Below are 27,431 nucleotides of genomic sequence, written 5' to 3'. Positions count from 1 at the left end.
CCATACAGTAGCGTGAAATGACAACAGCTTCGTACACCATGAGTTTGATATACAGTTTTAGGTCGTTATTCATGAAGACTATGTGCATTAACTGTCCAAATGCTGCATGAGTAGCCCCGATTCTTTTATCGACATCTTTTTCTTTTTACCTACCAGGTCTACAATATTAGGAATGTTCATTTTCCCTTACTTTATTTCTGACATTTTCAATGAGATTTTGTTCATCTGTAATGACACCAGTAGCAAAAAAAAAAATTTAATCAAGAAATCTTATGAAACAAGAGGAAGTAAATTATGTACTGAGCTTCATAACTCTGGCTATTTAAAATGTTTAAAATATTTAAAATGTAATTTTACTGCTAGAAAAGCAGCTGGAATTGATAAGATTTCTGGGGATATACTAAAGACAATAGGTTGGGATATAGTACCATATCTGAAGTACTTATGTGATTATTGTTTAGTTGGAGGAGCTATACCAGATGAATGGAGAGTCGCTATAGTAGCCCCTGTGTATAAAGGAAAGGGTGATAGACATAAAGATGAAAATTACAGGCCAGTAAGTTTGACGTGCATTGTATGTAAGCTTTGGGAAGGCATTCTTTCTGATTATATTAGACATGTTTGTGAAATTAATAACTGGTTCGATAGAAGGAAGTTCAGTTTTAGGAAAGGTTATTCCACTGACGCTCAACATGTAGGATTCCAGCAAGATATAGCAGATATCTTGGATTCTGGAGGTAAAATGGACTGTATCGTGATTGACCTGTCTAAAGCACTTGATAGGGTGGATCATGGGAGACTACTGGCAAAAATGAGTGCAGTTGGACTAGACAAAAGAGTGACTGAATGGGTTGCTATTTTTCTAGAAAATAGGTCTCAGAGAATTAGAATAGGCAAAGCTTTATCTGACCCTGTAATAATTAAGAGGGGAATTCATCAAAGCAGTATTATTGGACCTTTATGTTTTCTTATATATATCAATAATATGTGTGAAGTGGAATCAGAGATAAGGCTGTTTGCAGATGATGTTATTTTGTACAGAGTAATAAATAAGTCACAAGATTGTGAGCGGCTGCGGGGTGACCTCGATAGTGTTGTGAGATGGACGGTGGGCAATGGTATGTTGATAAACGGGGTTAAAAGTCAGGTTGTGAGATTCACAAATAGGAAAAGTCCTCTCAGTTTTAATTACTGCGTTGATGGGGTGAAAGTTCCTTTTGGGGATCATTGTAAGTATCTAGGTGTTAATATAAGGAAAGATCTTCATTGGGGTAATCACATAAATGGGATTGTAAATAAAGGGTACAGATCTCTGCACATGGTTATGAGGGTGTTTAGGGGTTGTAGTAAGGATGTAAAGGAGAGGGCATATAAGTCTCTGGTAAGACCCCAACTAGAGTATGGCTCCAGTGTATGGGACCCTCACCAGGATTATCTGATTCAAGAACTAGAAAAAAATCCAAAGAAAAGCAGCTCGATTTGTCTGGGTGATTTCTGACAAAAGAGTAGCGTTATAAAAATGTTGCAAAGTTTGGGGTGGGAAGAACTGGGAGAAAGAAGAAGAGCTGCTCAACTAAGTGGTATGTTCCGAGCTGTCAGCGGAGAGAGGGCGTGCAATGACATTAGTAGACGAATAAGTTTGAGTGGCGTATATAAAAGTAGGAAAGATCACAATATGAAGATAAAGTCGGTATTCAAGAGAACAAACTGGGACAAATATTCATTCATAGGAAGGGGAGTTAGGGATTGGAATAACTTACCAAGGGAAGATCAATAAATTTCCAATTTCTTTGAAATCATTTAGGAAAAGGCTAGGAAAACAACAGATAGGGAATCTGCCACCTGGGCGACTGCCCTAAACGCAGATCAGTATTGACTGATTGATTGATTGACTGATTGATCGATTGATCTTGTTCGCAGGTACACTGTTCAGACAAGATGCTACCAAGATATGAAAAGTGATCAACCTCCTTAAGTGTTGTGTCTGAGATACTGAACTGAGGAAGAGTCAATCCTGGGGCAGGTTATGCAAGAACCTTCAATTTTTTTGCATTAATAGCAAGACCAAAGTGATCACATGCAGTTTTAAAGCAGTTGACTGACTGTTGTAGTTCTGCAGATGTTAGAGCAGGAGATGCGGTGTTATCGGCGTACTGCAGTTCTGTCACCCTGGTAACCGGAGTACGTCTTTGTGAACAAAGTCTTGCCAGACTGAATAGGCCTCCATCAAAGTGCAACTTAATCTCCAATCCTAAGTTGTCTGCAGATGATTCATGCAGCATAGCAGCCATGTACAGTGCAAAGAGTGTAGGAGCAAGCACACAGCATTGTTTCAATCCATGAGTGATTGAGAACAAATATGATACTGAGTTACCATGAAGAACCTGTCCAGACATGCCATCATGACGAGCTTGAAACAATTCCACATAACGTTAAGGACATCCAAAATGTCTCAATACTTTCCAAATAGCAGATCTTGGTACTGAATCAAAAGTCTTTTTCCAGATCATAGAGAACTAAATACAGAGGCTGCTGTTGCTCTCTGCATTTTTCCTGGAGCTGTCTAGCACGGAAGATCATATCTGTTGTGCCTCTAGAGGTTCAGAAACCACATTGAGACTCAGGCAAAATCCTCTCTGAGATAACTTGGAGCTAGTTTAATAGAATTCTTGCAAGAATTTTACCTGCAATTGGCAAAAACGATACACCATAGTAGTTCCCACATACACAACAATTGCCTTTCCTGAAGACAGTGACAATGGTAGCATTCTTCAAGTCGTCAGGTACTTCTCGAGTTTCCCAAATCAAGAGGGTGAGTGTGAAAAGTCTAGTCTTCAAGGGTATACTTCCATTTTGTAGAGGGATCTTATCAGGACCAGGATCCTTTCTTGGCTTTAGCTGATTGAGTGCTTTGGTGAAGTTTCTGTATCTGGATGGAACTGCCATCCATGGTTGTTGGGGCTGCTCAGGGACATTACGAAGAAAGTCCTCAGCAACATTGAAAGCACAATTTAGAAACGCAGAGAAATGTTCCTTTCAATACTCTAAAATTTCTCCATTATCCGTTAAAATGATGGAGTTGTCAGCAGTCTTCAATGTCCCCGATGAAGATCAAACTCGACCACGTATCTCCTTTATACCAGCATAGAAGTTTTGCAGATCACGGGCATCAGATAGTCTTTGCAGTTCTTCAGCTTTTTGTTCCCACCAGTTATACTTGATTTCCCTAATTTGCGGCTGACATTTTCCTTCCAGTTCCAAGAAATGTGATTTTTTCACATTGGAAGACAGATCTTGAAGACAGGATAGATGAGCTTCCCGTTTGGCATTGATGAATTTCTTCATTATTTTCATCAAACAAGTCTTGTTTATTATTTTTCCCCCTCACAAAACTAATTGTTTACTCATCTGACTCAGTGATGACCTTCTAGCGTGGCCCACGCCTGATTTGTACTATCACTACTGACTGGATGACCAGCCAGTTTGTTTGAGATTGCATTTCTGTAATCTGTAGCAATGGATTCAATTTAAGTTTAGAAGTATTGAATTTCTTTCTGGGCAGGTTGTGGATGGATCCTTTTGGTTTGCAACAGATTTAAGTTCTTAATCGGCAAAAAAACCCGAGCTTATGATCTGTCCAGCAGTCATTGACGTTTCTTGCGGTCCTTGTAACAAGGCTTTGTGATGATATAGTCAAGGATGTGCAGTGCTTTGAGCGAGGATGCATCCAAGTGGTCTTGTAGCGATTAGGCAGGCGGAACTGAATATTAGTAATAAAGAGTTCATGTTCAGCATATAGACCAAGGAGCAGTAGACCATTGGCATTACATTTGCCAAGTCCATGTTTTCCCATTGCATTGTCCCAAAAATGGTGATCGTTACTAACTCTGGCATAGAAATCGCCAAGTAGTAAGAGCTTGTCTCTTGGTGGCACTTTGGTGATGCTAGTGCTCAGCAGGTTGTAGAATGGTCTTTAGCTTCTACACAAGCATCCAATGTGTGTCATAGATTTAGCTCCAAAGAGTGGGATTCGGAGAGACATAATTATTTTCTGATAGCGGTTGGAGTTAGCTGATAATCATTCACCAATGTAGTCTTCACAGCAAATCCAACACCATGAATGCGGTGTTCTCCCTCATCCTTTCCCTTCTGGAAGATTGTGTGAGCTGGACTCCTAAAGTTTACTTTCGCTGGACAGTCTGGTTTCACTTAAGGCAGCAATATCAATGTTCATTCGTCCAAGCTCATGAGTGACAAGCGCTTTTCTTCTCTCAGGTGTGTTATTGTCTTTCAAATCAAGTAAGGTTCAAACATTCCAGGCTCCAATAATAAAAGTTTTGTTAATCTTCATTCTTTAACCGCATAAGGGGTGACCCGCTGGGTGCAGCCTCTCAGCCAGCTGAGAGTGTGACTACACTTCATCAATCAAGGTGGGCAGCGGTGATCCTAAATAGGCCTGCATAAACACCGATGCAGGACCGAATTCATAGGTAGTCATGGGGTCTCAGAAAGACGACCATCACACATCTGCTGCCAACATGCAGGTCCGAATTAGAGGCTTTCAGTCTCACCCAAAAACCTGCCTCCACCATCCTTATCCCATCACCATTGGACTTGAATTGAAGGGCCTGACAGCAGGAAAAGTGCCAAAAGCGGTATTTCGTTTAAGGTGGATAGCACCTTGCAAGGAAGTGACCCACACAGTATGATCTCAGAACAATACTCTGCAGCACAAATGAAATGCTACGTGCAGGTTCTAGTACCATGACTGCAACGGACTGGCGCAGACTCTAAATACCAATGAGTTGTGCCTTCACAGCCAGTCCGTCTGGCATGACGTTATCTTTCTCCACGACCGCTGAGAACCACAAAAAGGATGTTCCTCCGTCCGTTTTGCCGTTGGGCTAAATACACAGATGATGAGTTCCAGTGTCATTTCCTACACTGAGGGGACAATTACCCCACCCACAGTGGCTCATCTGCCCGAAGCCATTGGCCCCTACGGGGGGTCGAGTTATTTACCACCGCTCGACACTCAGCGTTAGCAGTTTTTGCAGCTGGTTGCTAAGCCAGCCAATGCTCCCACTTTCCCATTCTGGACTTGGAACTGGACAATGGTGGAGTTAGATATTTGCTTTACTCTGTCCTTGAATATACTGTGATAATATTGCATAATTTAAACCTTTAACATCATCAAAGGTAACAGTTTATGAAAAAACTGATCCAAGAACAATATTCATTCGAAAAGAGCAGCTCACAGCTGGCAAACAAGCATGCTGAAAACATTCCATTTCCTCAAGAAATACTTCTTGGATTTTGAAAATTATCACACCCTTGAATTTACCATGTCCATGTCTCTTTATTAGGTGTAGAAAACAATGTGGCTCTGTTTAAAAATAAAGTTAGTAGTGGTAACTCAGCAGACGCTGACATCTTGGAAAAGTACTTCAAGCCTGGTCCTAGGTGCTTTGGAAACATTACTAAAACTGAAAACAAATTTTCAATATCTTTAGCAGTATACTAGTTATTGCAATGAACATGTCAGATTTTGGCCCTGTATATTATGTCCATCTGTGAGTGTATCTAATCTCACTTGTTTTTCTTACATGTATGTATCTAGTATAATTTCTTTGTTTATATACCTCTTCAGTTCCATGCAGACTTCTGTTTATTCCATATGAGCCAACTGTTAAGGAGCCTTGTCTTTCAAAAAGATCGAGCATAAATTGTTCTATACATGGATTAAAATCTCTCTCATTTCACCTGGCTTCCCTGGTAGACCAGCAGACAAAGTTGTCAGCCCCAGTGGCTGAAAACCCGGATACGAATCCTGGCTGCGGAGAGAATTTCAATCCATTATAAAAACTCCGTCAAATTCCTAGCATTGCTTACACAGTGATCTGATATGTAATTTGTGAGATTTATTCGGAAATGAATCTACGAAAGTAAAACGTTTTCTAAAATTACAAAACGGAGAACAAATTTGGAAAAATGTCTTTGTAAAATAATGTACTGATGATTCTATTTCTCAATACAAAAGGAAGCTACACAAGGCACTGACCTCTAACTGGGACTTATACTGGAGTTCTTGTTGTTGAGCAGCTTCCAATGTCTGTCTTAGATGCTGGATCTTGGCCAAGTTTTGCTGGCGAGCAGCCTCGATGTGGTCAAAAGGTGGCCGCTGGGGAGGTCCGCCCATCATTCCTTGACCCCTGAGAGGACCACTACCTCCTGGCTGTTGCTGTTGTTGTTGTTGTTGTTGTTGCTGCTGTTGTTGTTGTTGTTGCTGTTGTTGCTGCTGCTGCTTCTGCTGGTTAGCTCCTGGCCCACCTAGATGTCGTTCATTGCCCTGAAAGGTATACCATAGATTTTAATAATTGTTTACATACTGAATTTAACCCATGAGAGTTGGCACAGGGTACTTTGTGACCCATCACAGATTAATTTTGCTGTAGTTTCCATATATTCTGACATACAGACCCTAACCATTGCCTACCATCACCCACATTCATTCTTTCTTATCTGAGGACAGTAACTGCGTAACCTCCTAACAGAAGGAATAAAGTCCAAGAAAGTGGAACGGTATCATTGTCAGGCCATGTTGCAAAATAGCTGCTGCTGTCTTGAGAATACTGCTCCAAAAGAAAGTAGCCATCTGACTTGAGTTTTTATTGATCATTACAAATAATTTGAGTTATGAAGAACAAGAAGCCATCTCTTCTACAAGTTGTGGAAAAAAGAAAGTAAGTATAGGTGGTGAAAATAGTGAGAATAAAGGAAAAAACTATTAACAGCAAAAATGATAGTGATACAGAACAGAGTGCAGAAGAAGAGGAAAATATGTACCTTAGTGATGATGATATCCTCTTTCAAAGCAAGTGTATTCTAAGTGGAAAATATGGAATTACAAAGTGGAAAAGCATACTGAGCCCACAAAATGGTGACTCATTTGTAGTGTGAAACCTACAGTAAGAAGTTTGTTATCTGCCATTTTCCTGTTTTACAGGATCATAAGTCGATTTAACAATTTCTTCAACAGCTTTCCCTTCTGTACTCATTAGCATAATGTAACTAGCTATTTTACTTATTTTAAGCAATAATTATGCTGATTTAATTTAGATTTATTCAAAACTCAAGTGAAGACCTGCCAACACTTGCCTGTTGCCGAGCATATGTAGAACTGATAAACTGATATTGGTTGGAAGCCATCAAAAGTGAATGCAACTTTTTGTTTCCAGTTGCATACCATCCAATAAAGCCTTAAACAGGAAACTAGGGTAGCAACATATGAATAATCAAAACTAGAAATTAAATTCTTGAACACAGAAACACAGTACCATCTACTGGAATTTTTCCAATACATTGTGTTGTCAACAAATCACAGTTTTTTAACTTACAAAATAAGGTGCCGTAAAGCATACAAATAAAAAGACAGAAACCCAATGTCTTATCATCATCATCATCATCATCATTTCTCATTAGTTAAGTAATTGTTCCCTTTGGAAAGTAATTCTCATGATTACCTCTTGTCGACATTGTATTTAAAATCACTGAAAGAAAGTGGTATATCTGACTGTCACTGAAACCAGAAAAGTCGGTTGAATTTATCACCACCCATGGATAAAGCAAACATGCTTTCCTTTGAAGGTATAGGGACTATTTTAATGTGTATCATGAACTAATGACAATAAAACATTTCAACTTTGCAGTGATGTGCTAGCTTTCAGTAAAAACAAATTGAATTACATTCTACATTTGAAGGCTGGTTCATTCTGGTCTCGACACTACTCTGACCAAGTGTTTAGAAAGTTTCAAATTCAGTATGATCATGAACTCTGGAGAGCTGGTGTTGGCTTTAGTAATGTTAGAGGTGGCATGGGGTCTTTTTTGACCTTGATGATTTAAACCACCTTAAGGCGGACACTCTGGAGACAAAAATCGATATTTTGGTCATTTTGGCGAAATATTTTTAATGACTGAAATTAAAGAGATTGAGTTTCTTCTTTCTTGTCACAAAGTTATTTTGTTGAATTCAAACAATTTATCACTTTAACAATGCTTTGTTTGCCAGTCTGCACACAGCAGAAATTGGCGTGGCATCTGCTGAACTGCTTTCTTAGGTAATGATGTCATTGTCATGTTTCCATTCAATCAAATATGCCTGTTCTTTGCCAACAGCCCCCTCCACCCACTCCTGATATATTTGTACAGAATCCAGCTGTAAGATCTACCATATTTCTGAATGAATTTATAAATTCTGTTATGGACTAATATTTCAGTACTCGACAGTCATTGAGCAACATTGTATGCTTGTATTGGTATTCCTGATGGGACTACAGCAGTGCCGACAACTGTAAGTTATGTTATTCTTGTATGTTTAATTTTTTTGTGAGTTCTGTGGTGGTAGCCAGTCTGTTTACTTTTGTGGAGTACGTGCGCAAGTAACCTCTTGTTGTTGCGCATCAAGATACTATTATTATTGAAAGATAGTGTGCTGTAATAACTGATAGCTTCTATCCAAGGGAATAAACAATATGCGTAAACATAAATCAGCCTTAGCTAAGCAACGAATTGCTGAAACTTTTGACAGGAAAGAGATGGGGATCAGCTATTACCAAGCAGGAGTCTCCTTTAAAGAAAACAAGGAAAAAAGGTCATGAAATGTTATTGGAATCAGATTGCTCTCATCAGGAAAGTGTCGCATCAACTTCAAGCCATGTACGTCCTGCACCTACAGCCAACAATCATGGCATGACAGAAACTACAATCCCCATAACTTTGACTCAGGAAATGTTGCACTGTGAAAAACACAATGCAGGAGAATCATTTTCTGTTCTTTGGAGAAGAAGAAGAATAAGAAAACAAAATTTTTAGAACATAAAAAATTACACAAAATTTAGTAAGATATATCTCCTTATATACATTATGTACAGAAAAATTGATACGTAGTGCTTTTTAAAGAAGTGTTATCTACCTAATTACAAATTTCCGATAACATGTTAAGTAAACTTTGTGAAAAAAATTGGAATTAAAAATTTCAAAAAATTCAATAAAATTATTTTGGAAGGACTAGTAATTGTATATGAAAGAAAAGTTTGTGATATCTCTTATGCAGTTTCGTGAAAATCTATGCATTAGGTAAAAATATCTGTTTATCTCAGGAGTGTCGCCTTAATAACACTACCATTTGTTTCTTGCAGCTGATGTGTAAAAAACCATTCTTTTAACTAATGTGCAAGTACTGCATGTTTATCAAAAATGAAATGGGTATTTATTATCCATGACAGAGGAAAATAGGAATCAACAAGAATTGTATTATTATTTTTGAACAACTTATTTTGCTTATTTTAGTTTTTACTTGCATAATTCTCCTTAGTAACAGGCGTAGGATACCTCATACTGTTGATTTTCCAACCAATCGATGAACAAATGGTACTGCAAATTTCAGTGGAGTACATAAACAGTACAATCCATTATTTAACTGTAATCAAATAACTACCACTGTAAGCCAAAATCATAAACTGCATTGTTTCACTGTGCTTTGTCCATTGTAACGACCTTCAGTTGAGGGAAGATATTGTAATTATTTTTCTTTAATTCACCCTTAATTATATAGTTGAACCTGACTTAAACGGGGTATAACAAAGGGAAGAGAAAAATCTACTTGTAACTCAGAATTACTTAGAAATCAGACTTACACAATACATCACATATTTACTGAAAAAACCAATGGAATAGACCTACATGTGTAAATCCTTGCAAATAATAAATACAATAAGACAGAAAATATTATTTTGAACTTTGTCCAGCCTTAAAGAAATCAGATAGGTTGGCTTGTTTCACTTTTCTTGCATTAAGAGTATAAACCTCCTTTTGCAAACTTAGTAATGAATTAAAAGCATTTTCACTACAACTTTTTGCACTGATATAACGCCTACACACAACTATTGCACTTAACACTTCACTCAGTTCAAGTGTTTCAAGATTCAAGTCGTTATCTCCATCACTGTCACTATCGCTTGTAGCTGGTCCATCACCACCACATTGTTGGTATATATCAGCAATAATCTCTTCATTCGGTAGTTTTCCACATACAGCCAGATTATCATCGAAATGCACAAAAGTATCAAATTCTACACCCTCCGGTAGCGTTGCTCATTGCCAGACAAAACTTTGTCCCCATAATCATCATTAGAGGCAGCCTCTTCTAGTAAGACACCAGCTTTGCGGAAACAGTTGCTGATTGTGGACGACACCTGCTTCCAGGCAGCCAAAATGAAGTCCATGGCTTCTAGCAAATTAATGGAGAGAGGTTCATTTCCTGCATCACTCAGTGTTATTAAATGTTGAACCAGCATTTTTCTATAATGCACTTTGAAATTTGCAATGATGCCTAAATCAAGCGATTGTAGAACACTGGTATAGTTAGGAGGAAAAAATTCCACTTGGACATTCTCCAGAACGATTTGAGATGGATGTGCTGCACATCGATCCATAAGAAGAAGGATCATCTTCTGTTTCTTTTTTATTTTAATGTCTAGTTTTTTCAACCACTGTTCCATTAGAAGCATAGTCTTCCAAGAATTTCTGTTTGATTCATATTCCATAGGTTTTGTTTTCGCACCCTTAAAACACCTTGGATTCTTCGATTTTCCTATCACAAGTGGAAGAAGTTTATCAGATCCATCTACATTGGTGGCGAGAAGTACTGTTACACAAATTTTACTTTTCTTCCCGCCACCTTTTTCAGCTAATGTTTTATTAGGAAGGAAATTGTAGAACAGGCCGGTCTCATCACAATTGTAGATGCTCGGAGGCTGATCATCGCTTTCGACACCCGACAGAACCTCTTCTTTCCAGTGTTGCACCACGATGTCGTCCACAGCTTTTGAGTCACCGCAAATTGTTCTCCCTGTGATTCCATGACGATCTTTAAATCCTTGCAACCATCCTGATGAAGCCTTGAAATCAGCAGTGATACTCATAATTTTAGCTAAATCTATCGCTTTTGCTTTCAGCATGTCGCCACTAATTGGTAGAGCTGCAGCCTGCTTTCGCTGGAACCATGTAAGAAGTGCTTTCTCCACATCTACGTACCTTCCTTCTTCTGAATGCTGCACTTTGCTGATTTTGAACCCAGTTTTAAGAACTCATCCAAAATAGCCTTTCTTTTATTTATGACGGTACATAGCATGGTATAAGCAATCCCTAAGTCTGAAGCAATTTCAATTTTTGTTTTGTGTGGATTAGATTCCACTTCTTGTATAAATTTTACTTTTTCACCTAGGGTATAACTTTTCCTTTTTCTGTTCTCCATGGTTAATCAAAAGCAACTGAATGACAAAACCACTGTTCAACAGTAAACACCACATACTGGCACCGTGGATATTTTACTTCTCCGTTGTTCCCACAAAAGAAATTCTGATATTCAAACAAATTTACTGGATTTTCTTTTGTTTCCGCACTGAAACCACCCACTTTGCTTGTAATGTATCTTAATGTTTGGCGGCATTATGAAGGTAAAAAACGACGAAGGTAGAGGAGGAGCGAGATAGAGCGTGAAGAGGACTCACTCAGTTGGCCCTTGTTAAGCCGCCAGTAAGTAAGGGTCAACAATGTCACTCGGCAAAACTCTGTCTTCTGTTTCAGCACCGAAACCCGACTGCTCTACTTCCACCTACGCAGACGAAGAGGAAACTTCGTAAATACAGTATTTTCTTTTAAAAAAGCACGCACTCATTACAACTACGCAAAACTCAGTTATATTTCACTGACACTTAATATGTATAACAGCAAATTGCATATAAACGGATTACGTATAAGTAAGGTTTAATTAACACGCTTTAAAATTACATTTTGCGTACAAATACGAATTACACACAACAGAGTTACGTATAAAGCAGGTTCAACTGCAACTAAGTGACAAGATTATAATCGCAGAGTACAGTTTATATTACCTGTAAACCTTGCATCTGTGCTGGAGACGGCTGATTAGTGCCAGAACCAACAGCCCCTGCCCCTGGCTGCCCTAAGGAAACCTGCTGCATCTGTTGGCCGCCTGATGTCACAACATTCTGAGTGATCTGGCCTCCCCCAAGAGCCAGTTGGTTGGTCTGGGACATGAGGATGCCACCCTGTGGACCTTGTTGAGGATTATTAGGCTGCTGGTTCTGCTGTGGGCCACCTGGTGGCCCTGCCATGGGACCTGACAGTTGCGGCTGCTGAGGTCCACCAGTACCTGGAGGGTTGCCACCAGCATTACCCACCTACAACAACATATGTATGAGCCTCACATCTGTTTGGAGTTCACCTGATAATTGAAGGGCTTGGTGAAAGAACCAAACACTTTCCCTTTAAGGTCAAAACAAGTTACAAAATTCTCCTGAAATAAAAGAAAAACCTCTTCCATTGGTGAAAGAACCAGGTGATTCTAGGGAACAACCAAGCAGCTGTATACTGAAATTTTGGCAATTTGTCTGAGTCAAACGATGACTGAGGTGTTTGAAAGAGTATGCAATTGATATATACTATGTTTATAAGCAAGTGGAACTCACTGCAAATTTCATATTTAAGGATTTGCAAATGTGGAACTTTGTTTAGGATAAGTTTCCATATTAGTTGATTCTTCTAAAATCTTATTTTCTTCAGCTTGAATGTGTTTTGTATATGATTTCCTCCTCTGGTCAAATGCCACAGATTCTGGCAATATATTCAGTAGTTTTAACCTGCAAGGGGTCGCGTAAAGAGAGTTGCCTGATGGGTCATGCATGGACGATTCGACTGGGGGGTATAAAATACCAGCTGTTGTACAAAATGAATTGTATTATTAAAGAAAAATATGTTCATGAAATAAAATACCAGTTTTTCTTGCAAAACTACATTGTATTGGGTAAGAAAAGTATATCCATAAAAAAATACTAGTTTGTTATGGCAAAACAAGATGTATTATTAAAGAAAAGCATATCCATGAAACAAAATACCAGTTTGTATAACTACACATTGGATTAATGAAAAATATATTCATGAAACATGCCTTTGCTGGCAGGACCTAGTGTTTACAGTGTCTTCTGGTATAGGCTAGAGCAATTTTGTTACTTTTGTTGACCTGTCTCAGTCTTATCCTTGGCTTTGACAATATGAAAGTGACTGAGGTATTCCTTATTGAGCCAGTCCCTGCTATGAATGGTGTGAAAATGTTGCTCATAGGGTCGGTTCGTGTATGCATTTCAGTGGGCTTGGAAGACTGATATGTAATAGCAACTTCTGGCTCGGTGAGAAAAGCAACGGGAAACTAACTCACTCCTCATTTCCCTAGTATGCCTTTTCAGTGATGCCCAGGCCATCTATGGCAGCTGATGGTGGAGCTGTTGAGGATCCAACCAGCCTTAGGGCTGAGGAAACAACGTACATACATACATCCATGAAACAACATACCATTTTTCCAGCAAAACACACTGTACTGTTACCATGGAAAAAGTCTCCAAGCTTGAACTGGTGAATCAATTGGAATGCCTACATTTGCATGAGGAAGATGTCTAACTATGTTATTAGCAGAAGTTCTTCTGTTTTGTGGAGAACAACGAATAACCCCGGTTGTTTCTGTATCTTTCCCGACATACTGAAAGACGGTGAACAAATTCTGACGGAGGACCTTAAGAAGATGTCGACCTGGAGATTGATCCCCAGCACAAAAAAAAAACAGAAGTCTCTTGTCTCCATCTAGCGAATCGTGCTGGAAACTACAAAGCAAGAGTTCTGCTCAATGGACGAAAGCTGAGGTACAATCCTTTCCCAAAATATCTTGGAGTCACTTTAGATTGAACCCTGAGCTACAAAGAGCACATCACCAAGCTTTCTCATAAAGTCGCCGCAAGAAACAACAAACTGCATAAGCTCTGTGGTACCTCCTGGGGAGCCACTGCTGATTGTCTACGTTTAACTGGCATTAGCCTTGTCTACTCAGCTGCTGAGTACTGTGCTCCTGTCTGGTCGGAAAGTGTACATGTGAAGAAGGTAGACACAAAATTGAACGATACAATGCGTTGCATTACTGGTACCATCAAATCAACTCCATATCACTGGTTACCTGTGCTGAGTCACATCCCTCCACCTCACTTAAGACGGAAGCAAGCTCTATTAATGGAAGATAAGAAAATCTTTGCATCACCCTCTTTGCCACTGCACCAGGAATTCTGCCATCCGTCACAGCAGCAACTTTAATCAAGAAGACCAGCAAGTGTCACTGCAGGTCAACTCATTGCAGATAGATTTGACCTAACTGAAAGCTGGAAGCATGAGTGGTCAACAAAAACATTGGGAACAAGTGCCCACCATCTTGATCCCACAAAGAAGCCAAACAGTTTTGACTTACCGAGGAACCTCTGGTGCCATATCAACAGGTTAAGGACTGGGCATGGTTGTTGCAATTATTTCAGGTACAAGTGGGGTTGGATCAGTTCACCGATGTGTGATTGTAACCTAGAAGAACAGACAATTGAGCACCTGGTCCAACGCTGTCCTCTTCATTCGTAACCTGGCACTCCTGATGATTTGTTCGCCCTCACACCTGGTTTTTCTGAATGGCTGAGAAGGATGGACTTCAAAGTTTGATTTTGCCCTGTGTATATATATTGTATAAAATCACCATATGATTAAATAAATAAACCAAAGAAATTCTAATATGTATTGACTAATTGCATGTACAGTATGTTTTGTATGTCCAACATTGAGCAAGACGAGATGATGAATCTTTAAGAAGATGGACTTTGGGCTATTCGGAATTACCTGGGCGGAACTAAGATCGACCATCATTGCACACGACGACAGTATAGCCAGCCATGCTGTATGGAGATCACCCCCAGACAGCGAAGGAATGAACCAAGCATAAATCATCCCAAAGGCAATGGAAGAAGAGATAAGTTTCATAAATGAATACGTAGTTTGGTAGAAATAATCTTATATAGATAATTGGTTATCAAAGTGTTGAAATTGTGCCACTTAAATCATAAAAAATAGCTTATATCATGTTAATTTCTTGCAAGTATTTCTTCATTAGATCAATATAAAGGGAGATAGGTGTGGTCATATACAAAAGTAATCAAATCCTAGTTAGATGATAAAACTGATATGTGATCCAAGTAACGTTATGGCATAGATAATATGAAGTTCTTTTAAGAAGAGTACTTTTGAGTGTTACATAGATTCCAAGTGGTAAGTTAAAATATAAATGCAGGTAACATGGTTAGATAATAAGAGTAGATGATACATTGCTATAATAAAGAGAGATGTATTGAAACATGGAAGTATCAGCTGATAGTAGAAATGATGATGTAATTCAACAAGATTTAGATCCAATGAGGAGAAAACATGAGAGTAAAACTACTTATGCGTCAAAATTATGTTAATATGTGAAGACTTGAGAATAGTAAGAAGAGATGAGAGTTGAAATAAGTAAATGAGGGAAATATAGAGATGTTATAGAAAGAAATATAAGATGAATTGAATAGAAATATGTATGCCATGTTGAAATAAGAGAAGAAATGGAATTCTTTTTAAGCATGAAAGGAGATAATTGACGCAGACTAGAATCACTTGTATTTGGGATCTAATAACATTGCACTGGTCAAGAATTCATGTATAATATCAATTGTAACGTATCATATCCTTTTGTAGAACAGGATATTAGCACTTGGTCATTGAAAGATATCCATTATAAGAATGAATATGCATTATACTTGCACATAGTAACCTAGGATTTTCTTCTGAAAAGATGCACACTCAAGCTGCAGATATACATGCATAAATGTAAATAAATCTTAACAAGCAATATTTTTTTAATGCATTCTGTAAATAAATAGGAATATTTACAACAAATAGAGGACATAGTTTCGAGATATATGACCTTGATATCACAAAAGTTTCCCATGAACAATTTGTGTTTTTTGTTGTTTTTTTTTTGCTTTACGGTGCACTGACACAGATATGTCTAATGGCGACGATGGGATAGGAAAGGCCTAGGAATGGGAAGAAATTGGCCGTGGCCTTAATTAAGGTACAGCCCCAGCATTCGCCTGGTGTGAAAATGGGAAACCACAGAAAACCATCTTTAGGGCTGCCGACAGTGGGGTTCGAACCCAGTATCTCCCGATTACTGGATACTGGCCGCACTTAAGCGACTGCAGCTATCGAGCTCAGTGAACAATTTGTATTTGTTATTAATTTTATTGGCAAAGATTGTAAACAATACGAAAGTAAGCAAATTTTAATGATGAAATTAGGAATCGAGATGAAGAATACAAGTGCTAACCGAGAATTTCAGTCCACTAGATAATAGTTAGTTAATTGAATATGAATTACTATTATTATTCCAGTTTTCTCTTCCAAGATTTCCATTTTATCAATAAATCATAGTAATTAAGGTTTATTTGATGTCTTATTTATAGCTTGTTGTAGTAGTCTAAGGTACCGTTGAGTAAAGGCAATGCAATCTTTGGATATTCATGTGCACCACAGATACGTCTGATGGAGATGTCTATTGAATCTACAGGGAGACAGAAATAGCACTCGGCGTATCAATTCTCTTTTCTCATCCCATGTAAAACACTTTACCATTCAAGAACCCTGAGAGACTGGTCGGGATTTCTTTTACGTGACCAAGCCTCAATGCAGTAAGGGCGTAGTAATATTATCTGTCTGTTAATGCTATTGTTACTTAGATATTTTTTAATGAAAATAATCAATGTAAATAATAAAACAAATGTTTCACAATTTAACATGCTTTTTTTGCCTTCAAAATTCAAGTAATTCATTAATTCTGCTGGTCAGTCTACATACAATTTACAGTAGATGCAACTGTACACCAAACTACATACAAATTTACACAAAAATAATCCACTGAAAGGAAGTAAACCTTAAAACAAAACACTTCTACACCAACAACAAAGACTGCAAACAGCAAACCTCAGGAATCGTGCACTGTGTAAAGGACCAGGTAATAACGCAACGCCAGGAGTCAAGCACGGTGGAAACGACCAGGCGTACAGAAAAAGTTCTCCACTAACTGACTGGTGATGGAAGCGGGAACAGCAAACGTAAATACATGCAGTGGACGAGTCCACTGAAAGGTACATGAGGGGAGGAAGCTTTATACTGTGAAACTATTTCAAAAGAATGAAAAATGTATGTGTCCGGTCTAGAAGACTGTGACGTGACCCTCGTGGGTTAAGTGAAAAATAACATTTTCAGATTTTTCGTGAAGGAATCAGGTAGCTCCACGACTAACATATGCGGTTCTAGTATGATATAATTTTACTTTCAGCATTTACTTTCTATCAATATTTCAAATTTAACTCTTAGTTGACTAACCACTCATCTGAGACTACGCACGTCTGCAACATTTTTAACTTTGTTAATTTCAGTTTGAGCGGAACTCGTGGTACTCCCAATACCATCATTGACCTTTACAACACCAGTATTGCATGTATCACTGCTGACGTCAGTTGGATTGTTTCTCTAGTAGAGTATCAGAGTCATCTGAGGTACAAATGTTTAGCATTAGCAAAATATTTTCCTATTTTACATTTGTTCTCCTCTTCACAAAACATAAAGAAGAGCTACAGATGAAACCAGGCATCCTATAATGACTGAGTTCTATAATATATCTACTAAAGGAACAGTAGATGCCCTGGACTAAATGAGTAGTGGTAGTTGCAGAATATATTGTTGGTCTACGTGCTTTTTCTGTGATGATCTAAACATAGCCATAATAAATTCATCATTTATTGCCACAACAGTGTTCGCAACAAAGGAAAGCCATTGTCAAGAAGACACTAACAAAAATGTTATCAGAAGAACCAGTGAAACCCAGGCTCACAGGACACATTAATATCCCAACTATGACGTGATCCCTGTGAATGGTGTTAAGCAATGTTTTGAATGAGAAACCACCTACACAAACTTTGGACCCTGCACCACACATCCACAGAAATTTTTTGTACCTTTTTGTACCTCTCGCCATTCTGCACGATGTGATACAAATTCTTTTGTTAAATACCACCTATTAAATACCTATTCAATACAATAAATAGGTGGTATTTAACAAAATTATAAGAATTTGTATCACAAGCAGATCTTCAATATGGACAAGAAATGAAATTTATAACCTGCAATTCTGCACGATGCCAAGCAACTGATATGTTTATGCTTCGGAGCACAAACAGCACAATAAAGGTTGAACACACGTACTGTAGTAAAGGTAATAAAGTCATCATCATCATCCGCCAAGCGGATATCAGGCCAGGTGGCCTGTTACGGCTCAATCCATCTTTTAGCTGGACGCCCAATAGATAGTGTCCCAGTAGGTTGGTATTGTACAACTGCTTTGGAATTCATTCTCTAGTCATTCTGTTGATAGGGTCTTGCCAGTTTTTCCTGTAGGTTCCTATGTATTTAATACAGGTTCTAATTTTAGTTCTTTCAGCATACCTTCATTCCTTTTAGGATCCCATCATGTGTATCCTGCTGAGCATATCAGAAATTTCATCTCAGCAGCTGTGATCCTGGTTTCATGTTGTCTCCTGATTGTAGTGAGAATTGGTCATTGGCTCTAAAGTCCTGTGTCTCTCTGTACTAGATATGGCTTCATTATTGAGTTTACAGTGATTATGGATTTGTTGAACTTCATTATCTTATTAGAAATATCTACATCATTGTCAAATGACAAGGAGTAGGTGAGGTAATTGGTAGTGTTAACTCTTTCTAACAGTTTGTTGTTGAGACAGATCTTACTTGGAATTGGTTCTTTACCTTTGAAAGCAAGTGTTTTATATTTTTCTGAAGATATTTCCAAGTCATATTCAGTGGCTATTCTAATGAGACGGTGTATGGAGTGGTTAAGTGTTGGCAAATAATACTTGGTCATCAGCATATAGAAGGGTATCTAATTTCAGGTGTCTGTTGATTGTGATACTACCGTGAGGGAGACGTCTCCAGTCTTTTATAAAGACATTCAGGTATATGATAAAAAGCAAAGGGGATAGGCCACAACCCTGGCATACTCCTCTGTTGATTGGTTTCCATGGTGAAATTATACCATTAACACTGAAGGTAATCAAGATGTTTTCATATAATTTAATATTGCTTCAATCAACTGTTGTGGTACTGTATTTCATAATTATGTAGGATACTTATTAATTTTGCTGCCCGCCTGGTGGCCATGATCGTTAAGGCGCTGAAGTCTAAACGGTCTGACACCGAGGTTAGCCGGTTCGAGTCCCGTTGGTCGAAAAAATTTCACCATCAGAATCGAATGTTGGCCGGCAGGGTAGGGGAGGTGGTGGTATACAATTTCTTATCACTAGACTGCGTGCCAAAAGCCTGGATTAAATTCCAAACCTCTCCGCAGTGCTCATATGGAGTGAGGGCATATGATGCTGTTGATGGTGATTCATCCGTCGGATGGAGACGTTAAGCCTTGAGCAGACCCCTTGGTGCTATTCGACAGAGTAGGCTACGTGTTGGCACTGGGTTTCACCCTCTCCCTACTATCATATATCACATCATCCACTTCATCTCATTAACTCCTCTGATGAGGTTGACATCAGGAAGGGCATCCAGTCATAAAAACCCGCCACGACAAATTCATCTCACCTCATACCCGATCCCGTAGGGAAACAGGACAAGGGCTGGACAAACACAACATAAACTTATTAATTTTGCTCTGTTTACTACATCGAAGGCCTTTTTGTAGTCCCCGAATGGTAAGTGCGTGTATATGCAGAATTCCCTCTGCTTCTCTATTAAAATTTTAAGAGAAAAGTAACAATCTGCACATGATCTTCCTTTTCAGAAATCATTCTGTTCTTCACCAATCAGGGTTAAGTAGTGTGTATATAGCTTATTTTTTATGATATAGCCTGAGTTAAGGAGTCTTATTCCTCTAAAATTTTCACAATTTTTCAGGTTGCCTTTCTTGTGAATGGGTACTAAAAGTGCTCTGTGCTAGCCTGCAGGAGGATTGCCACCTTGCCAAATTATGTTTAAAAAATGAAGGAGCCTACAATTAATGCTATTCTCTGCATATTTGAATAATTCTCCTGGGGATTTATTTTGTTTCAGTTACTTGGCGTCAAGATGGTGGCTAGAGTAGACACGCGCAAGCTTAGTGCTGCTGCAGTTTGTGTTGTTTGTGTGGTAATAATCAGAGTTCTTGCGCTTTACGGTTCTCTGCACGGGTCTGTTCGAGTTAAGGAATCGGTGTGTGCAAGTGAAAAAGTGAGTTCTCCTTTTGCATGGCTACTAGAAGAGACAAACTACTACATTCCGGCGCTCTCTCTGACTGGATGCGCCATTTTCCAGGCTTATAGGTGCCTCCCTGCTAGCTCTGAGCCGAACGAGCCTAGGCCGGGTCGCTCAGCGATTAGGGGCTTGCTTTGCCTCCTACTACTGGCTGGAGATACCCACTTAAACCCCGGTCCCACCACTTGTAAAGTGAAAACAGACATAAACATCTATTGTCAGAACATGCAAAGCCTAAACAATAAGCTCTCTGATTCTGAACTATCCCTGCCAGACTTAAGAGAAGTTGACGTGATCAGACTTACTGAAACATGGCTCTCGTGGGCTAGACAGTGAACTACCACTCAGTGCTAATTACAGCATATTTCGTCGTGATTGCGCTACTCTAGGTGGTGGAGTGATGCTAGCAGTGAACAGTGCTTTACCGTGTAAGCGAAGGACGGATCTCGAATGGAACTGTGAGTTAGTGTGAGTGGAACTACTTCCTCGATGCCCTGTACTTGTGGGATGTTACTACAGACCACCAAACAGCCCAATCTGTGACCTTGAACAGTGCCTGGACTCAGTCATTGCAGCCCTCCCTCATGGTGAAGTCATTTTAATGGGCGACATTAACTCATCAATAAAGTGGTCTTCTCCAACTACCGGACTGTCAGCTAACAACTGTGACACATACTTTATAGACAGTTTTATTAATGGCCTCGGACTGAAACAGTTTAATATGTACCCAACCCGTGGACCCAACACCCTGGACCTCATACTCTCCTCATTAGAATTTAAAACAATAACCCCAGGCAGAAACCTTTTCCTGTGCGACCACCAGTCTCTCGATTCTACATTCCTCCTTCCCCACCCCTCCTCAAAGCCTCACAGCAGGACATTCTACCGCCCTACCTACGACTGGCCTGCAATGTGTGCTGCTGGAATGCTGCTCGAAATAGTTGATATCGAATCGGCTCTTGACCTGCTGTACGACCGGCTGCAAGCTGCAATTAAAGACTTTGTACCTGCACAACGGGCTACTACCAGCAAATATCAACACTGGATATCACAAGAGACCAGACTGATACTATTTAATAAAAAGAGAGCTTGGCGCCTGTGGAAAGACTTCCCTAACCCACACACTCAAATTATCTTCATTAAAATCCGCCGCCACGTGAGGTTTATGGTCAGAAGAGACTACAAAACACACGTAGACACTGTCACTGAAAACGTCCGCAGCAATCCCAAGCGCTACTGGAGTCTCATCAACACACAGAGAAGAACGGAGCGTGAACCACAATGATGCAACAGCAGACGGCGCCGATCGCAATGAACTGTTCAACAGGTATTTCTTCTCCAACTTCTCCCCTCCCTTACAAAACCAACTGCTCCCTCCCGTAGGTACAGCTTCAAACAGAACCCTATCAAGCATAACTACCACACCAAGTAAAGTTCATAACCTTCTTCAAACTCTTCGTACCAACAAAGCTACCGGTGCCGACACTATAGGACCTCTTTTCCAAAAAAATTCTGCCAGCACTCTTTGCGTCCCTCTCTCTAAATTATTTAACAGATGTTTTGCCGCGGGCTATTTTCCTATTACCTGGAAACAGCCAAATATTGTTCCACTTTTCAAATCAGGCAACAAATTTAATGTTTCATCCTACCGACCAATTTCTATTCTCCCCACACTGTCCTTTATTTTTGAAAAAATTATACACCACCATCTCCTCGCATTCAGTTTGCTGTATATCTCAACCAAGCAGCATGGTTTTCTACCAGGTGGCTCTTGTCTAACAAACCTGGCCACTCTGCATAGCTTTGCATCACATGCCATTGCAGCTAAATCACAACTGGATATCTGCTACGTAGACATTTCGTAAGCTTTCGATTCTGTTGACCATACTCTGTTGCTCCATAAACTCTCCGAACGATTTAATATACATGGCAGTCTTCTGACCCTTCTTGCTGGCTTCCTACATAACCGCTGGCAGAGAGTGGTAATATCAGGCACTTCATCCTCATGGTTACCAGTAACCTCCGGTGTCCCACAGGGCAGTACTCTTGGCCCCTTGCTGTTTTCCTTGTTTATGGACGATCTGCCGTCCAAACTCAACGAAACAGCGAATACCCTACTCTTTGCTGATAACTGCAAGATATTTAGAGAGATCAGGAATCCAGCAGATGCAGCTCTGCTACAGTCCTCACTTAATGCCCTCTCGAACGGGTGCCGTACTTGGAAACTTATCCCCAATCCACAAAAATGCAGCCACATGACCATAACACTGCGTAAATCTCCTCTACCGACATCATATTACCTACTCGACAAGCCCATCACCGTGATTACGCAACAGCGTGACCTAGGTGTAATATTCGATACAAAATTACAATTTAAGACCCACATAGAAACATATACAACCAAGGCTATGAAATTACTAGGCATTCTCTATCACTTCACAGAAATTTCTGACCCCATTGCTCTTTGTCACTTCTTCCTCACAATCATTCAACCTCTCTTAAACTACTGCTCTCCAATTTGGACAACAGCCTCCCCCTCCAATACTAAGCAGTTAGACAGAGCAGTGTCCTTCTTTGCTGCAATTGTAAGGAATAGAAATCCCAAGCTGAGAAATCTGTCTACGCAGCAGGTATTAATGGCAATTAATATGTCACCGCTGCACAACAGGCAACAGGTTGCTGACCTGAGTTTCCTCCACGGGATCTTAAATGGGCATTACCACTCAGAACATCTTGTCTCACTCTTCTCTCTCCGTGTTCCTTCACGTTCCACCAGAACCAAAGACCTTCTCCACATTCCCCACACTCAGCACTCAATACTTCAACGATCTTCCCTAATCCGCCTCCCAACACTCTTTAACAATATTAATAGGAGACAAGGGCTTGATATAGCATCAAATAAAAGCATATTCGAGAAGGGTGTAAATAGTCTTAAAGATAAGTTGATGTGAAGGGATTATAACGTCATCTTGACCCACGACGACTTGGCTATGAACATGGACATTCTCATGGTTTTCGATTTGGACAGTTGTTATTAGTAGGCTGTGTACCTGATCTTGTTATATTTTGTTATGTTTGTTATATTTTATTATAAGTTTACGTTTGTTAAATAGTCTGTTGACAGTGCAAGTGAAATTTGCTCAGTGTAGCTGTATCTTGTAATAAATAAATGAATGAATGAATGAATGAATGAATGAATAAATAAACAAACAAACAAACTGCATGTAGTTTGTCTGGTGTAATATCTTCTGTAGTTTTTTAGTCTGATGTTCGGGATGTTGTGGCTATTTTGTGAGATGTCCCGAGGTCTTGGAAAACCTGAAGCCATGTGTCCTGTGAAATGGGATTTATTCTAACATTTTCTCTGGTGTCATTGTGCATGTGCTATAGGATTTTCCATGTTTGTGGCCGTGGACTACAGAGGTCTGCTTCTAGGCGAAGTACGAATTCATTCCATGAGGTTCTTCATAGTTTTCTGACTTCACGCTTGGCAATGGCCCTTTTACGATGGTATTCAATTTTGGCTCTTAATCTTTTAGTAGATAGATATCTTTGATAAACAGCTCTTTTTATCATTGATAAATAGTTTGATATTTTCATCCCACTGTCGTAACCTTTTCTTGCTCCCACAGCTCTTTTTTATTCCCAGGTTTCTAAGGCAGCTTGCTTTAGTATGGCTTTTAGATTCTTCCACTCAGTTTCTATATCTTCCTCTTCTGTGACTGATCCAACAATTTCAGAGAGGCAGTGTTGATACAGCCATTTAATGCTTGGATCTCGTAAGAGATGTGTTTTGAAGCTAGAGTCTTTTAGTCTTCAACCAAGTAGATTTGTATCGGATCTTGCTTATTACTAGAAAGTGATTGTTTCTAGTTCTGGACCTCAAAAGACTAACATCTAACATCAGTTCTGAAGCTTTATCATTACATATGATATCGATTATAGAACTCAGTCCACTTGCAGACCACATGTCTTTGTGTTGAAATTTTGTATTCATAATTCTTAATTTGTTGTTAATTTTTTATTAATTTGGTGCACAGTTAACAAGACCAGATTATTTAATTATTATTTTATTTGAATGTCACTAAATTGGAAATGTATTGAACATCTCCCTTGGTAAGTTATTACAATCCCTAACTTCCCTTCCTATAAATTAATATTTGCCCCAATTTGTCCTCTTGAATTCCAGCTTTATCTTCATATTATGATCTTTCCTTCTTTTATTTCTTTTTTTTTTTTTTTTGCTAGGGGCTTTACGTCGCACCGACACAGATAGGTCTTACGGCGACGATGGGATAGGAAAGGCCTAGGAGTTGGAAGGTAGCGGCCGTGGCCTTAATTAAGGTACAGCCCCAGCATTTGCCTGGTGTGAAAATGGGAAACCACGGAAAACCATTTTCAGGGCTGCCGATAGTGGGATTCGAACCTACTATCTCCCGGATGCAAGCTCACAGCCGCGCGCCTCTACGCGCACGGCCAACTCGCCCGGTTTCCTTCTTTTAAAGACACCACTCAAACTTATTCGTCTACTGATGTCATTCCACGCCATCTCTACACTGACAGCTCAGAACATACCACTTATGATACAGATGTTGATTCCCATAGGGAACTTGAAATATTTGTCCTGAATAAGTAAATTTATAATATCAATATAGTTGGTCCATTATTGGATATTATAAATTTTCCAGATAACTCATTCCTGGTTGCCAGCGTTTTGTCCCAATGTAGTAAGTTGGGCTCATCAGTTGGTAAATAGCACACCTACCAAGACGCATGGCTAGTGCATACCGTGGAGGCCACTGTGTAGGCTACTTGGAGTCACCGGCAGTGCCAATGTACTATGAGAGACTAGCCGGCAGTGCCAATGCACTATGAGAGACTGCCTATGCAGTGGCCTCCAGGTATGCACTAGCCATGCGTCTTGGTAGTGTGCTATTTACCAACTGATGAGCCCAACTTAGCACAATGGGGCGAAACACTGGCAACCAGGAATGAGTTAGCTGGAAAATTTATAATGTCCAATAATGGATCAACTACAAAATTATAAATTTACTCATTCAGTACAAATATTTCAAGTTCCCTATGGGAATCAACATCTGATGGCCAAGCAGACATCAATTTTTGGAAATGAGACTCTCTCATAGTGCATTGGCACTGCCGCTCCCCTATGCTGCCTTGCCATGTTAATGCTGTTCCCGAAGATTCTGATGAACCCAAGGCTTTTGATTTTAACCACTTACCCGAAGAACAGGCCAATCAACTTAAGAAACTCTGCGATAAGTTCCCTGAGGTCTTCACCGACACGTTAGGCGTCACCAATGTATTAGAATACAAAATTGAGGTTACAGATAACATACCTGTTCGCTCTCCTCCGTACCGGTTGTCACCTCCCAAAATGAAAGCCCTGAAGGCTATCATTGATCAAATGCTCGCTGATGGAGTGATACGGCCTTCCAAGTCAGCCTATTCTTCTCCAATGTTTCTGGTTCCCAAACCACAAGGTGGTTATCGGCCTGTAGTGGACTATCGGATGTTGAACCGTAAGGTAGTCCTCCAATCTGTCCCACTTCCTGATTTGCACTCTTGTTTTTCTTGGTTCGCTAATGCAAAAATTTTCACCACTTTCGATTTAAATCAGGCTTATTACAGATACCCCTTGCCGAAGAATCCAAGCATCTCACTGCATTTGCAACCGATTGGAACCTATATGAATTTGAACGCGTCCCTTTTGGCCTAGCAACTGGAGCGGGTGTCCTTACACGGTTACTAGATTATGTCTTATCGGACATTAAGTTCAAGTTTGTTTATAATTACCTTGACGATCTCGTAATTTTTAGCGAAACCTTCGAGGAACACCTACTACATCTCAACGAAGTGCTAGAAAGACTGCGTAAAGCAGATCTAACTCTCAAGGCATCCAAGGTTTCCTTCGAACAACTCCAGATGTCCTTCTTAGGACATATCGTGTTGGGGAGGGGTGTCTCAATCGATCAGTCTCGTACTGCCGCCATCCAGAATTTTCCCCCTCCAAAGGACGTCAAGGCTGTAGCCAGATTCATTGGCATGGTGAATTTCTTTCGCAAATTCATTCCTAATTTTGCTGAACGTGCAGCTCCATTGAACGATTTGAGAAGAAAGGATGCCAAATTTGTGTGGGGTGATGCCCTACGCGAAGCCTTCATGGACTTGAACTCTGCCTTATGTAACGCCCCTGTACTGGCTATGCCAGGCTTTTCTAAACGCTTCATTCTTCAGACTGACGCCTCTTCCTCAGGCATATCCGGAGTTCTTCTACAGGAATTTCAAGAAGGGCGCCATCCTATTTCTTATGCTTCCCGTGCCCTGAATCCTGCTGAGCGCAATTATTTCATTTATGAGTTGGAAGCCCTGGCTGTTGTCTTCTCCTTAGAACGCTTCAGAATATACCTGGAACATCTCCCTTTCGATCTGGAAACTGACAATCAGGCATTGAGTTGGGTACTGGCCAAGCCGCGAAAGACCGGTCGTCTAGCACGATGGGCAGTGCGCATCTCAGCCTTCCAATTTGAAGCCCACCACATTCGTGGCACAGAAAACGTTGTGGCTGATGGCCTCAGTAGGATGTTTCATCCAGACAGCTCTGACCCTCAATTCGAGCCAGTTGACCCATCTCCCGAACAAGTATCAGCTTTTGTCAATGTTGTTCTCACTGACTCTCCCTTCCTTTTCAAGGATATTGCCAAACATCAAGAGGATGATCCTGAGTTAAAGGCCATTGTCGACAGGATTAAATCCGGTGAGCATGTTAAGCCCTATATTCTTAAGAATGGTGTCTTGTGTTGTCCTGCTCGTGGTCGCAGAGACTCCAAAATTGTAGTCCCAACTAACCTGGTCCCAGCTCTCTTCAAATACTTTCATGAATCCCCAGTGGGCGGTCATCTGGGCGTTTTCAAAACAAGAGAAAAAATCCGTTACCACTTTAATTGGAAATCCATGGATAGTGAGATCCGTACCCTTGTCAAGTCCTGTAAGACTTGCAACATCAGTAAACCTGCCCTGAATACTCGTCTAGGTCTCTTGTCTTCGAAGCAAGCTTCTCGCCCCATGGAAAGACTGTTCAAAGACTATATTGGTCCTTTCCCGAGATCTTGGAATGG

At 39.9% G+C, this 27,431-nt stretch overlaps 1 protein-coding gene across 1 annotated transcript in view; it reads right to left on the bottom strand.

The window, feature by feature from the left end:
- LOC136866185 (mediator of RNA polymerase II transcription subunit 25) overlaps positions 1 to 27,431 on the bottom strand; it is a 370,114-nt gene that overhangs the window by 66,312 nt on the left and 276,371 nt on the right. Inside the window, exons 13-14 of the mRNA XM_067142927.2 lie at positions 11,958 to 12,266; positions 6,062 to 6,349 (exon numbers count right to left, since the gene is read on the bottom strand). Coding sequence (XP_066999028.2) covers positions 6,062 to 6,349; positions 11,958 to 12,266 — 597 coding nt within the window. The remainder of the gene's footprint in view (positions 1 to 6,061; positions 6,350 to 11,957; positions 12,267 to 27,431) is intronic.

Source organism: Anabrus simplex, chromosome 3 (assembly GCF_040414725.1).
Source record: "Anabrus simplex isolate iqAnaSimp1 chromosome 3, ASM4041472v1, whole genome shotgun sequence".
Lineage (NCBI taxonomy): Eukaryota > Metazoa > Arthropoda > Insecta > Orthoptera > Tettigoniidae > Anabrus > Anabrus simplex.
This window is presented reverse-complemented; position numbering and strand designations above follow the sequence as displayed.